The sequence below is a fragment of the Syzygium oleosum genome, unplaced genomic scaffold (assembly GCF_021117445.2).
Source record: "Syzygium oleosum isolate NSW1041296 unplaced genomic scaffold, Sole_v2.1 Sole_v2.13, whole genome shotgun sequence".
NCBI classification, from domain to species: domain Eukaryota; kingdom Viridiplantae; phylum Streptophyta; class Magnoliopsida; order Myrtales; family Myrtaceae; genus Syzygium; species Syzygium oleosum.
In genome coordinates, this window is record NW_026607497.1 from 8,154,947 (window position 1) to 8,168,773 (window position 13,827).

Below are 13,827 nucleotides of genomic sequence, written 5' to 3' on the forward strand. Positions count from 1 at the left end.
ACAGAAATGGAGTGGCCTCAATGCAGCATTTACTCGAGGAAGTCTCCGGAAGATGATGTTGGCATATATATTCATTGTTGAAATGAGATCACCGAGCGAGTAACAAATGTTTCTACTTTTGACAAGCTTATTGTCCTGCCTCGAAATAGAGAAAGAATGGGCTGCAATAGACGAAAGCAAAATTAAATCTGGATGTACACAGATTACAGTAATATACAGTCATGACTCAAGACCTTTATTGCACAGAAGTGGTCATTACAAATGTAGGTAGAGGAGAAATGCACGTCAATCGCTCCATGAGTCCTCGTTCCTTGTAGTTCCTTCATCCTGCACGTATGATTCAAGTAAATAACAGATCGACTGCTCCATCAAACTTATGAACTCAGCCCTTTGGAAACAAGGTCATACCGCTTCATAAGAGATGAATGGTGACCACACAAGTATCTGTCTATCATTGCCACCGGTGTATAATTCCTGTGGGCATTATAGCCTATGTCAACAATCAGAATATGTATCCGACCAAAAAAAAATCAGCATATGTAATATACTTTATGAAACACCCCTTAAGGAAAAAAAATGAACATTAGATAAAAATCTCTGTAGAGCTTCTTTGTGATACAGGAGAAAAAAGGTAGGAAATGCGCACAAAGGCAAAATTCACAGAGGCAGATGAGATGCAGTAAGAAGTCCAATAGGGTACAACTGACAAACAATGTAGAGATTGACCATTTTTACCTGATCCTGTGCACTATAACAGCAGCAGTTCACATACTCATAGTGGCCCCGAAATGTGAAGCATGTCTTCCCCGACCAGAAATCAAATGCCTATTGAATTGAATTGGAAGCTTAATTCAATCGTGCCGTTAATTCTCCAAGTAAATCATAGGGAAAAAGAAGGAAGGTATCATATACTTTCACCACTGTCATGCATGGGACAAAAACAAGTGCGGAATCCTCGGACACTGACAGCTGTATGGGCTTGTTCGTCTGCAGGCGCACTGTTTCAAAGTTTACAAGCGTGTTGCAGCCTGATTCAATGTCCCATAGTCGTAATCTTGAATCAGAGCCTGAGAGAGAGAGAGAGATAAATATTGATAGGTAAGGTGTAATCACAAATGTCTAGCTGGCTCTTATGATAAACTGAAAAATAAGCGATGCAAATTTGCGTACTGAATAATAAGCACCGAAGTCTTTTAAGTATTGAGAATAAAAATAAGTAATTCAATACCATTTGAAAGTTAAGTAACAAAACTATACTGTTTTCTTATTAAACATGGAATGGTGAACATTATTGGCATGTTGATGATATAATTGGTAAGGTTTTACTTTCCATCATATCACTTAACCAATTAAGCAAGTCATTTTTACTTATCACATTAAGTGATTTTTGACTTCAATCAATTAATTAAGTTGTGTAGTTAGTGGTTATCGATTGCACTTAATGACATGGAGTGCTGAAAAGTTTAAATTTCAGCACTTAATGTTGTTACCAACAGACCCATTAAGCAGAAAGTTCTATGACTAATTATAATGCCAGTTCTGAGAACTCGTGAAGCTTGAGACAAACAAATACAAAAGAGATCACGAACTGATTCTGACAAAGTTTTTAAAAGTGGAACATCTTTGAGGCCATTTTGCGCCAATGAAAAACACAATTATGGAAAAATGTTTGACCAACCTTAGAATGAAGGCATTTTTTCTAAAAACCATAACAACGTAAAACTATTAGCCAACCAAACAACTTGTTGTCCTTTAAAATCCTTGTAAGTTAAGGCTAGTTGCTAGATGAGGTTCAATTTGGGATTGGACAGAGCTGAACCTGCACTAAAGAGGTACATGCCATCTTCTGATATTTTTAACCCAGTGACAGCACCATAATGAGCAGTAGCACGATCCTGACCAGACAACATTCCTGGATGTAACCTCTGTTTGATAGCTCCCTTCGCAGAAATTCTATTTGAATTTGAATGCTTGGAACCATTTCCATGGGAAGATTTCCTTGACACTGCTGCCGCTTTTGACGTATTTTGGCCTCCTGACAATGATCTAGAAGTTGAACCCTGTGCAAGAATATAGCAAATAGTGTCATTGTCCAAATGTCCCAGCAAGGGTTGTCAACAAAAGAAAATATCAAATGCAAAAAGCCAGATATAAAAAATCATTAAAACCCAAACAATCAACTTCCTTCAATTCAGAACACAATTTTTAATCCAATTAATTGGATGCTCAATGATTGTTGTGAATTAACAATCTATTTACTATGCTAAACCTTCTTTGTTTCGTTGATATGGAAGAATTTTTATCCAGAGGGCACCCTTCATGCCAACTAACTTAAAGACAACCAAAAACAGACTTCAAGAGCAGTTCTTCCAAACAAGATTTAGACAATTTACCGAAAAGTAGTTCACAAAAATAAAAATAAAAAACTTTTTCCCCACGTTGAAAAAAAAAAAAAATAGGGATCTCTCACCGAGGACATTTCTTCAGGCCCCCCCATCAAGTTAGATGTCCATTAACATTTCTTCATTTGAAACACCCACTACTTGATGTACTAAATTTATAACATTTCATATTAGATAGTTAGAAGGACAAATAGTGAGCATGTTTTCTCATCATATAAGGCTATTGGACTCCACTCCAGGCAATTCTATTCGAAGAATAGTCATAAATATTTGAAATTAGATGCTAACCACAAAGTCAATTAACCAAAACAAGAAAAAGGCGATCTTGGTGATTCATTGGAAGGCACACCAAAATGCAGATGCAAGTCACCACGCAAGACACAAACACCTTCGTCATTGCAGAGCGCTCCAAAAGAGGTGGCCGCCTTCCAAGTTGAGAGTGAGATTGATCTAAGACACGAAAGCATCCTGCACGTCTGATATCCCAAAAGCGTATTGCACCATCGCACCCTCCGGTTACCAGGACATACTCACTAGAATTAGACCACTGGACTGTCATTACTCCATCTGCTACCATGAAAAGGATAAATTATATGCACTAAGTACCCTAGCTGTAGCGCAGCTTCAAATTCTTTCACATACTACTTATTTTTCGCTTTCAGCCAAAACATTCATTCGCGTGTTATGTACAAGAGCTCATTTCAATAGCCAAAAAGATTAGAGGGAGATAAGGATTTTTCTCCAAAGATGGTTCACCAAAGCACCGCTAGAGCAGCATGGAGGATGGACATCCAGAAGATAGTCCATGCAAGCAATTGGCTGCTATTTAACCAATCAAAAGGAAGCATATATGGAATTTGTAATATATTTAACAGAAACAGTGAAAGAGAGACTCTGAAATGGTAAAAACATAGGAACACCTTTATTTAAGGTTGAGCCACCACTCAGAAACCGTGATGCAAGATTTTCTGTGGAGCAATCACCTTGTCTTATCTTGATAAAAATCTTGCTTATAGAAGGTTCTGAATGGTGTGCTCCTCAGATGGTCTAGTGAGAGATAAAAAGCTTAGCTCTTTATAGAAGAGGGTGAGGGTTCTTTTAAAACAGCAATAGATTCAAGTCTACCAGAAGATATCTTCAAAAGGGTAAACTAAGAGTTGTCACTAATGGAGGGTAGCTTCTATATGCTGCATCTCTTTAACCCCATATAACCATGGCAGGTAAACCGATCACTGGCAACAAGACAAAAGACAACAAGAAACTGCTCTAATACACGAAGATTATCTACTGGCTGCGATCCTGAATGGAACAAGATCTAGTTCAACTGTCATAGAGGGAAATTGATTGAAAGAATGATTAAAACAACTGGTTTACCTCGGTGACCAGACAATGTGTGAGCAAATGCACCTGAGGCAATATCACACAGTCGGACTTGAACATCTTCAGTTCCAGCAGCAATTAGCATGTGAGACGTTGCCAATGAGGACATGGAAGTACTATAAACCTTCCCAGGCATTTTGAAATTCATCACCACCTGTGTGAGATACGGAGACTTTCAGGATACTGTAACAGGAATGATAAAAGCAAAACGAAAAACTCCAAGAAGCATATGGAAGAAGAACAGAAAGAGCCTTTGCCTGCGTGGAATTTGTATCCCAAACTTTTATATAGTGATCATATGAGCCGGTTACAAAAAGCCCCGTGTCGATGGGGTACCATATGGCCGAGGAAATCGCATACTTATGTCGGTGCTCGTGCTGCTTATCGACGACAAAGATAGGTTTGTGCTTTGCGATCAGCCCGCCTCCCTCGAGCTTTTGTGGTTGTTGGACATCATAAACCGCGGCCGATGCATCCGAGGCGCCAGACAACAGATAGCGGCCCTCCGTCAAATCGACCTGCTTTCACAATTGAAGCTCCTCATAATTTCTATCAAAACTAAAATCTTGCCAAGACCAACGTAACATTACAACATCATTATTCAGGGACACACAATGTCAGAGACAGAGAATCGCCGCGACAGTCATCCCCTTCAGTTTGGAACACGAGAGAGAGGGGTCGAGCAGCTGCTCCATAGCTATCAGTATCACATCCACATCGCATTATAGCATCATCTTTTCTCTTCATCAGCAGTTCTCCAGTTCAACAAGACAAAACTACGAAATACAGGAAACTAGCCCCCCATCACAACCTATATCCATAGTTCTTAGTCATCATTTAACGTCGACCCAGCTCGAATCATCACCATCCGCCGGAATTGAACCGGTACCGACCAAAAGAACATGCCCAAAAGGCTTAGCCCACCGTTCGGCAACGAAACGAGGAGGGAACGAAAGCGGGGGAGGGGCACCAACCTGAAGAGAGTTGACGGAGCCCTTGTGGGGGGAGACAATGTCCTTGTGGTTGGAGAGGTGGAGAGACGCAACGCGGCTGGATTTGACCCGGTTCGCGAAGGAACGTGGGCGGATTCCGCCCGATTCTCTCTTCTCGATCTCCCTCCACATTCTTCGAGCATCTTCGTCCACTCCCTCCCTCCCTCTCTACCCTCCAAAGCTGCCAACGGGTTCAGAACTTGGGAAGTCAGGAAAGAGATTCTGGGCGTCCGGTATCTCCCTTCCGGGGAATGTTCTGGTTCGAGACCAGGAAGAAGGAGGAAGAAGAAGAAGAAGAAGATGGTGAAGGTACTGTGATTCAAGAATTCTTCATATTTGTCTCCTTCGTTTTTCTGGGTCGAGATTTACAGGCCCAATTGAGCACCCCGTTGGGAGATTTGAACTGAGCTCCTGTACTTCTTTATTGGGCCTGCCATGTGATTCTACGTCTTGAGTGGCGGCGGCAACCCAATTTTGTATTAATGAGGCGGCGGGCGGGCGGGCGGCGGCGGCGGCGGTCTCGGACGCCTCCTGCGACCTCACCATTGGCCTCCAAGCGTGTGCCTGTCGAATGGGCTATCCCTCCTCTCCCCTCTCTATTTCGCTCCCCTCCTCGGTATGTTCGTTGCTCGACTCGAGGGTAGGAAACGGCTGTCGACTTCGAAAAGCCGAGCAGAACTTGAGTCCGGCTCGAGCCATTCCTGAGCCGAGTCTCGATTCTTAGCTCGTTAGCGTACGCGCCTCGTCCTCATCGGCGGGATTAGATCCAATCCCAATGTACAAGATCTTGTAGCACTTACTAATGAGTCCCGTGGCAAGTGTGAGGGGACGAGGAAGTGGGCATTGACATAGGGAGAGATGAGCTAAGGAGAGAATGGAGTTGATTGGGGGGGGTCTCTCCTAATGGGGTGACAAAGTGACGCCGGCAACTAGGGATGAGCAAAAGGAACTATCCAGGCCCGGACCGAATTGGATCAGCCGGTTTTGGGCAGTTCTCGGATGCACTGGTCCGGTTTCCAATTCCATAAAATTGGAACCGGTGAAATTCGGTCCGATTCTAGGTGTGGAATCGCCCAACCGAACTACCGGACCGAACCAATTTTTTTTTAATTTTTTTTTTTTTTTAATTTCTTAGAAATTTGCAAAGTTTTCTCTCCCATTTCACAAAGGAAGCCTTCAAGGCCGAAGCACTTACGTTTAGTTATGCACATGAGTAACATGACAAGAACAAATCAAAATACAACAATAGTTGTTCATTCCAATCAAAATTTGCCACAAATTGAAAAAATCTCTATGAAACCTATAATGTTACACGTAAGTTACTAATTACATAAACTCTTTGATTATCAAGAACATCTTCGCTTTCGTCTTGAACTTTAACGACAAATCAAAGAAAATAAAAATGAACATGCCAATGGTTCCATTGGCTCGCCGGGAAACCGGATCATCTGAGAATCGATCACCCCTGCCAGCAACGTTATCAATGGGCAAAGGCTGCCGATGATGGATGGCGTAAGGTGGAGCACTGGAGGCGGTTCGGTATGCAGCCCTATTCTCTATTTGGTCTTGCCCAGTGTTGAGAAGAGGGAGATTTTTTCGAGTGGAGTGGTTGGTAGACACGTTAAACAAATCCAAATATTTATAGGATGGTGACAAGAGATGGGCACAGTGTGCGAAAATAATGCCCGCGACGCATACCCATCAAAATGAAACCATTGGCATGATTATTCACGAGGAAAATTATCCAAACAGTCCTAAACCTATTTTACTTTTGCCAATTCAGTCATAAACTCTTCAATTTTGCCAATTGAGTCCTAAACATTTATACTTTTTACTAATTGAGTTTATTCGGTCAATTTTGACCGGAAAATGTTGACGTGGACACCGGCCGGCCTACATGATGCTGACGTGGATAATTTTAATAATATTTCAATATATTTCGAATTTTATTTCTTTTCTATTCTTTTTTTTTTCCTCCCCTTCTTCCTCCTCTAGCCGATTGTCGACTGTCAGCAACCTGCCAGAGGGGGGAGGGCCGTCAAGCCTCGCCGGCCTTGGGCGAGGCTCGCCCCCGTCGGCCACAGGCGATGATGAGCATCGCCGGCCCCTGGCGAGGTCGGTCCCACCCGATCTAGCGAGGTCGAGCCTCGCCGAGCCATGGCGAGGCTTGGCCTCTCCATGATTGGACGACGTCGAGCCTCACCCAGCCATGGAGAGGGCACCCTCGCCAGTGGTCGGTGGGGGCGAAGCTCGCCCAAGGCCGGCGAGGTTGACCTCGCCGGGCCTCCCCTCTGGTCGGTTGCCAACGCCCGACGATTGACTGGAGGAGGAAGAAGGGGAAGAAAAAAAAGGGAAAAAGAATTGAAAAGAATAAAAATAAAAAATTCAAAAAATATTATCAAAAATTATCCACGTAGGTCGGCCGGAGTCCACGCTAGCGATTTCTGGCCAAAATTAGCCGGATATACTCAATTGGTAAGAAGTGAAAATGTTTATGACTCAATTGGCAAAATTAAAAGGTTTATGACCGAATTGGCAAAAATGCAATAAGCTTAGAACTTTTTGGACAATTTTTCTATAATCTTCTCTCTTCATTAATCTTCTAGAATCGTTCTTTTTTAATTTGGTATTTTCACATTACAAATAAAAACAAGATTTGCTTTTCATTTTCACATGCTAACCAAACAAGCTGTATAGACAATTATCAAAAAACCAGCGATAGAGTCCGGCTGGGCGAACCTCGATCCCGATTGGTTCGGAAGTCAATCGGACATCTAGAAGAGGGGCCCAAGGAATGAACATGCACATCTTCCTAAATTCATCTGTGTCTTTTTTTATGTATATATACAACAGACACTTTCTAGAAGCTCATAATTAATAAGAAAGAACTAAGCAAATTGGCCTGATTCCGTTCGGCAGTACTTTGGTCTTTTCTTGACAAAATCACAAACGTGTGCTCTAGTTTTCGTCGATTAATTTAGACTAACGAAGCAACGGTCCCATTTGGGATTTGACGAAACGTCCCACCTTCTTTCGAACTATGCCCCATCAAATCATTTTCCTCTGGCCGAAGCTAAAGATGGATTGACATGCCGGGTTACATGTATCACGTTTCGGAACTCGGTTAATCATGTCGATGGTGACGGGCTCATTAATGCCAGACCTTTGAGTTGCGATGGCACGAAATAGTTATGACTCTATAGAGTATTCCTTTACGGGTACGAGATCTACGGGCTCATCAACGCCAGACCTTTGAGTTGCGAGGGCACGAAATAGTTATGATTCTATAGAGTATTCCATTACGGGTATGAGATCTTCATGGTAACGCCCAAAATGAGTCACGGGCACTTATTGCCTCTTCCCGCCTTTTCGAAAAGAAATATAATGAGAGCTTCCAAATAAAAGGTAGTCCAATTGGATAAGTTAATTAACCAGACTTTGGAATCCTTTAGTGATTCTTTTGTCATGAGATATCTTGACCTTCCGTGCCAATTTTCTAATAGAAACGTCATAGCCTTAGTCCCTACTGTAATTTTTCTTGTCATTTTTGTTTTTTTGGAGTGTTTGAGACTTTTTGAGCCTTCAAGCTATCTAGATCGGGTAACTATCGAAAGCACAAAAGCCCATACTCCCGAGAATTGCCTCGAGAGAATGCGCAAAACGCGGTGATCTGAACTGGAAACATATATCGCGCTTACCAGTCGAGGCACTCGGACACTTCTAGTTCTACTCATGTAGTTAGAACGTGGACGTCCCCAGGTATAGCAAGAACACCAGCTCTTGCAGTTCGAGAATAGGATCATGCTTCAGATTAATTAAAACCATGCTTTATTTTCCGGCTGATGGCTACCGATCTAGGCAGAAGAATTTGGTATGCAGTTGTCTGGTCAGTTAGTTCAACGAACATACCTATCTTCATCATCTTCTCCTCCTGTCGGTTAGCCAATGTTAATCTTGATTCTTAAGCAGCATACGTAATTTGTTCGGTTTCTGTTACGGACAAGAACATACGAAGCACGAAATGAAAAGGGTAAAAATCTCGTCATTCATGGATGATCAGCAGCTTCTCACAGGACTCTAAACCAAACCACTATGCCATTACAGTTCTTACATGACATGGGGGGTGTCCTGTGTCCTAATACATCACCTATATACTCATGATTTACACCGATTACAAAGATTAGAATGGAGAACAAACTGTTTGACAGGGGGGGATCAAAACCGAACTACATATCAACATGAAGCTGAGAGTGCAAAAAAAGGTTGATGCATCAGCGAAGTCTAAATGGTCTTTGTACACCTAAGAAAGAACAGAAAGAATGTGCAGGGGACTGTGAATTGAGCGAATCTGGGCCGTCTTTTCACCAGCTTTTCCGGTGGCCATGGCGGTCGGGCGACTTGTCCGGTCCCGAATTATTTCCGCCTCTATTATTAGGAGGAGAGGAAGACCTGTTATTGTTGTTGATTACCATCTTGTTATCGCTCAACCTTCGGCCGAGTTCCTTCTTCTTCTTCATCGCCGGCTTTTGCGAACTATTCAAGCTCCTGGCTTTGAGTGCAGGCACTATGTACCATCCGATCGAGGTGCACAGGATCGCGACCGTTCGCCCAAATAAGGCCAAGAACAGCAGAATCAAGACGATAGCCACCGGCATGTAAAACGAAGGCCGCCTCCAATTCTTTATTCTCATGAATCCCCACTCAAAGCTCTTGTTCTTTGCCTTCTTAACCGAATCATCCGCCTTCGTTCCACTCACTTCCTTGACATCACTTGAAGTTTCCATAGGCGACTTTTTATCCTGAGCATCCGAATTCCGCGCCGCATGGTCCCCGGCAGTACGAGGATCGTTGGTCATGGTCCTGTGATCTCGAGACTTGTTAGCCTTATCCTTCTTGACCACGATAGGCACGCAATCGTTCGTGCTCGTGTAAGCGAACCGGACGAGGGATATGTCGCCGGAGCCCTTCTGGGTGTAAATCTGCTGCCGCTTCTCCTGGAGGTCGGACAGGAGGGCCTCGAACTTGTCGAGGCCGCGGGACGAGTACGGGTTCTTGCTCTCCTTGTTGTGGTGGCTGTTCCTCCGCAGCGATCTCCTCGGCGTCGAGCAAGGGCTCGTTCCGTACAGCTGGTCGTCGTCGTCGTCTTCCGGATGGAATATGCCGCAAGTGAAAGGGGTCAACATCTGAGAACTGGGTTTGCTTAGCTATGTTTCTGAGGAGGTTTCTGGTGTTGGTTTGATTTCTTCAAAGAGGAGCCATTTAAGTACTCGTCGAGAGAGAGAGAGAGAGAGAGAACAGCTTGGAGGACAAGATCAACCAACGCGGTCAAGCTAAAAGGTTTGAAAAATCCATGAATGAAAATAATAGGGCAGAAGCTTCGCAACGTGGACCATGTGTCTCGTTTGACTTTCTTGGAGAGAAGGCAACCACCACTTGACCGGGAAAAGTGCCAAAAAAGTCATAAACCTTTTGCATTAGTGTCAATTTAGTCCTAAACCTTTTTTTTGGTGCCAATTCAGTCTTAAACCTTTTGCATTGGTACCAATTTAGTCCTAAACCTTTTTTTGGTGCTAATTCAGTCATAAACCTTTTAAATTGGTGCCAATTCAGTCCTAAACCTTTTGTTTTTGTGCCAATTTAGTCCTTCCGGCCAATTTTGACCGGAATTTGTCGATGTAGACGCCTGCCGGCCGGTCACCGGCGCCGACGTGGCGCTGACGTGGACAACTTTAATAATATTTTTAATATTTTTTTGAATTTTTATATTTTTTCCTTTTTTTTCTTTTTTTTTTCCACTTTTTTTTTCGAGTTTCTCCTCCTTCCTCTGGCCGGTCGCCGGTCCGGCGAACGGCCAGAGGCCAGAGGCCGGCGAGCTCGACCTCAAAAAAAGGTTTAGGACTGAATTGACACCAAAAAAAGGTTTAGGACTGAATTGACACCAAAAAAAGGTTTAGGATTAAATTGGCACCAATACAAAAGGTTTATGACTGAATTGGCACAAAAAAAAAAGGTTTAGGACTAAATTATATCATTTACATATATCACATCACTATTTGGTTATAACGTCTGGATTGGGGTGGACACTAGTAAACCCAAAAAAATCCAAGATTTATATCATTCACATATATCATGTCACTATCTGATCCTCTGTTCGTCAAATTGCATCTATCAGCACTTTAATTATCCCTGGATTTTGTTTCTTTCTTGAGACTTCAGACGCCAGTCTCTTTGAGTTCTTCCATGAAGTGTAGATATCGGTTTTTGATATTTTGGGGAACGAAACCTCGGTGGAAAATCGAGAAAAAGTTTCGATAGCTATATCCTACCCTCCGTTGGAGTCATTTTCTTATCCATATGCATTATGCACAATCCCACTCATGGTGGAAAATCGTGCTCATTTCGATAAGTTCGAAATTTAGCGGTACGTCGCAGTAGGCGAGTTCAATGAGCTAATACAAAATCTTCCACTCCTTCGACTTGATCTCATAAAAAGCTCATATCATCTTATCAAAGTCAAAAGCACACGGGAAGGGTGGTATAATATCTTGATTAACACAATTTTTTTGCGCCCTTAATCTCGTGGGGTAGTTGACTTTAGCGACCTTGATTAATCTACGACTTCATAATTTCTAATGGTTTTCCTAAACAAGAATGACGTACTAGGTGATAGAAAAGCTTCGAGGTCGATTAAATATTCAAGGATGGTCGAAGATGAGATACTGGTATACGTATCATCTTCCATCTTGAACGTATTGCACAAGGCTCGAATATTTTATGTCCATCATATGTAAGACCTCGATTTGCTACTCCCACACTTCAGCATCGGATCTGTGAAGACCTGACCTTGTCTCCAATCTAGAATTAGTGCCACAATTTTTTTGGAAAGGAAGGACTGATTGCTTGGGAATCACGGAAATTCAGAAGTCAAAGGGATTTTTGTTAAAGAAAGTTTGTTGTATACTAATTATAATGACATGATCTCTAATTACAGCACCAAATCACCAAGGTCAGCTAGACAACAGTTCACTCTAACCGGCTTTTTCTTTTTGTCGAAAGAAGATTGTATTCGAATGTATAATTGGAGTTCCGACCCAAAAAAAAAATGTCAAATTGGAGTCGCTTGCTTCTACCCTTTATTATTTTGAGCAGAGAAATTCTATTAACAGGCAATTGGGGCTACTAATTCATTGTAGGGCGAGCATTTTTGCTTGTGACGATTAGGGGTGTACAGGTTTGAGTGGTATTGGTTCCAAGATTTTGGTAACCTACCCCGGAACCATCCTCAGATCAGGAATCGACGGTATCTGTAAGTTTTGAGGTATCCTATTTTATACCTTTTCAAAAAAAAAATTTTTTTTGAAGAAAAGTTTGTTAAGTTAATATCACATTCAACATTTAACCAAAACATACATAGATTACATAAGATTATACAACAATAACATAATCATGAAACGATACTAACTTGGAAAGTGAAAAAAAATTATATAATCAGCTTCTACCAATTGATAATTTCAATTATGAGATTACATGAAAAGCTATAATATTTTACAGAGAGCATGAACTAAAACATATCGTTCGCAGACATAGACAAACTTGTCAGAGAAAGAAGGGGGTTGTAAAACCGGGTTGAAGATCTGTTTTTTCCATGGGGTTGCAGATTACTGACCAGTTAAGTAAAAATTCCTTAAATAAAAAAGAGAGTGTCACTAATTAAGTACTCATATATTTGCTTAAGAAATAATATACATTGTATTGTGTACCATTCTACAGGGTACCCTACACAAATTATAGGGTGGTATGACACCAAACTTCAGTGCATATCATTTATTCATCGGTTTCAAAATTTTGGAACATGAAACCTAATATGTGAGCCCTTGCAACCACCCTGAAACCTACTCGACCATGTCAATTTTCTTAGGGTCCGCAGGATCCGAAGGTTCTCGTGCACACCCCTAGTGAGATTATATGTACATAAGGGTGAAATCAAGTCAAGCTACTCGTGAATGACTCAAGCTCGTTTGGATGACTACTCGAGAGGGAGAGTTCTCTAAAAGTTGTAAATTTATTGTATGACGACCAATTCAGTCATAAACTTTCTAATTTGGCCAATATAGTCCTAAACATTTTAGCGATAGTTCAATGTAGTTTTTCAAGCCAATTTAGGCCGGAAATCACTGACGTGTCCAACGAGGCTCAAAATGACATCGATTTGAGAAATTTTTTCAATTGTTTGATTTTTTCTTTTCTTTTCTTCCTTCATATTCTCGAGTTCCAGCAGGTAAGGTCATCGGGACCTTAGTGATGGATAGCGACCCTCGCTCAAATTTGGGTGAGTGCGGCCCTTGCCAAAATTTGGGCTTCGCGGCCCTCACCGAGTGAGGGTTGCCTGTGGCCAACAAGGGTTGCGACGCCCTTGCTTGTGGTCGGTGGAGAAGAATACAAAAAGTAGAATAGGAAAAAAAAAAAGAAGAGAGAAAAGATTGTCCATTTCGGTCACCAGCCCTGCTATGTAGGATGGCTGGCGCTGATTGAACCGCCACATTAACGATTTTTGGCCTAAATTGGTCGAATGTACTATATTGAAAAATTGTCAAATGGTTTTGGACTATATTGGTCAAATTAGAAAGTTTAAGGCTAAGTTGGCTATCATATAATAGGTTTGTGACTTTTTGGATAATTTTGTCATAATTAATATCAACTTGCATAAATTCAGACGAGCTTGAGTTCGAGCCATACGGGTATTTTGTCAAGTCAAGCTCAAGCTCGTCAATACTCAACTCATTAGGCCAGCGAGCCTAATCGAGCCTGCTTAAACTTTCGAGATTTTCTCAAAAGCGTTCAACACTGATGCAAAATCGACACAAAATACTTTAAAAAGTACCTAACATTCAAGCTAATTAAGCCTGAGCTTGAGTTTCATTCATAAGTCGATCATACTCGAGCGCTCGATTTTTCGATCGAGATAAGCTCAAGTAGGAAAATTAGTACCGGATGAAACTCCAGTTGAGTTTCGAGCACTACATATATGAGTTGAGTCGAGTCGAACTTGGTAG

General features: G+C 41.9%; 2 protein-coding genes across 4 annotated transcripts; both read right to left on the reverse strand.

Annotated features, from left to right (window-relative positions):
* Positions 1-42: 42 nt before the first annotated feature.
* On the reverse strand, positions 43-5,077 carry LOC115675856 (WD repeat-containing protein ATCSA-1-like). Of its 3 annotated transcripts, none has more exons than XR_004005084.2 (10): positions 4,757-5,077; positions 4,040-4,300; positions 3,777-3,936; positions 2,791-2,972; positions 1,820-2,060; positions 913-1,067; positions 736-825; positions 409-474; positions 234-327; positions 43-161 (listed from the first exon to the last, which is right to left on the reverse strand). XR_004005084.2 is itself a non-coding variant. In XM_056317194.1 (10 exons), the coding sequence occupies exons 1-9, from the start codon at positions 4,904-4,906 to the stop codon at positions 286-288; spliced, it is 1,347 nt and encodes a 448-aa protein (XP_056173169.1). In that variant the 5' UTR covers positions 4,907-5,077; the 3' UTR covers positions 43-161; positions 260-285. The 3 variants fall into 3 exon arrangements, 2 of the variants coding, with proteins under 2 accessions (XP_056173169.1, XP_030454498.1); XM_056317194.1 differs by having other exon boundaries at positions 260-327; XM_030598638.2 differs by having other exon boundaries at positions 150-327; positions 2,791-2,969; positions 4,757-5,074.
* Positions 5,078-8,796: 3,719 nt separating this feature from the next.
* LOC115675781 (uncharacterized) lies at positions 8,797-10,069 on the reverse strand. The gene has a single exon (XM_030598543.2). It carries the CDS (start codon positions 9,955-9,957, stop codon positions 9,136-9,138), a length of 822 nt encoding a protein of 273 aa, XP_030454403.2. The 5' UTR covers positions 9,958-10,069; the 3' UTR covers positions 8,797-9,135.
* Between the last annotated feature and the right edge of the window lie 3,758 nt (positions 10,070-13,827).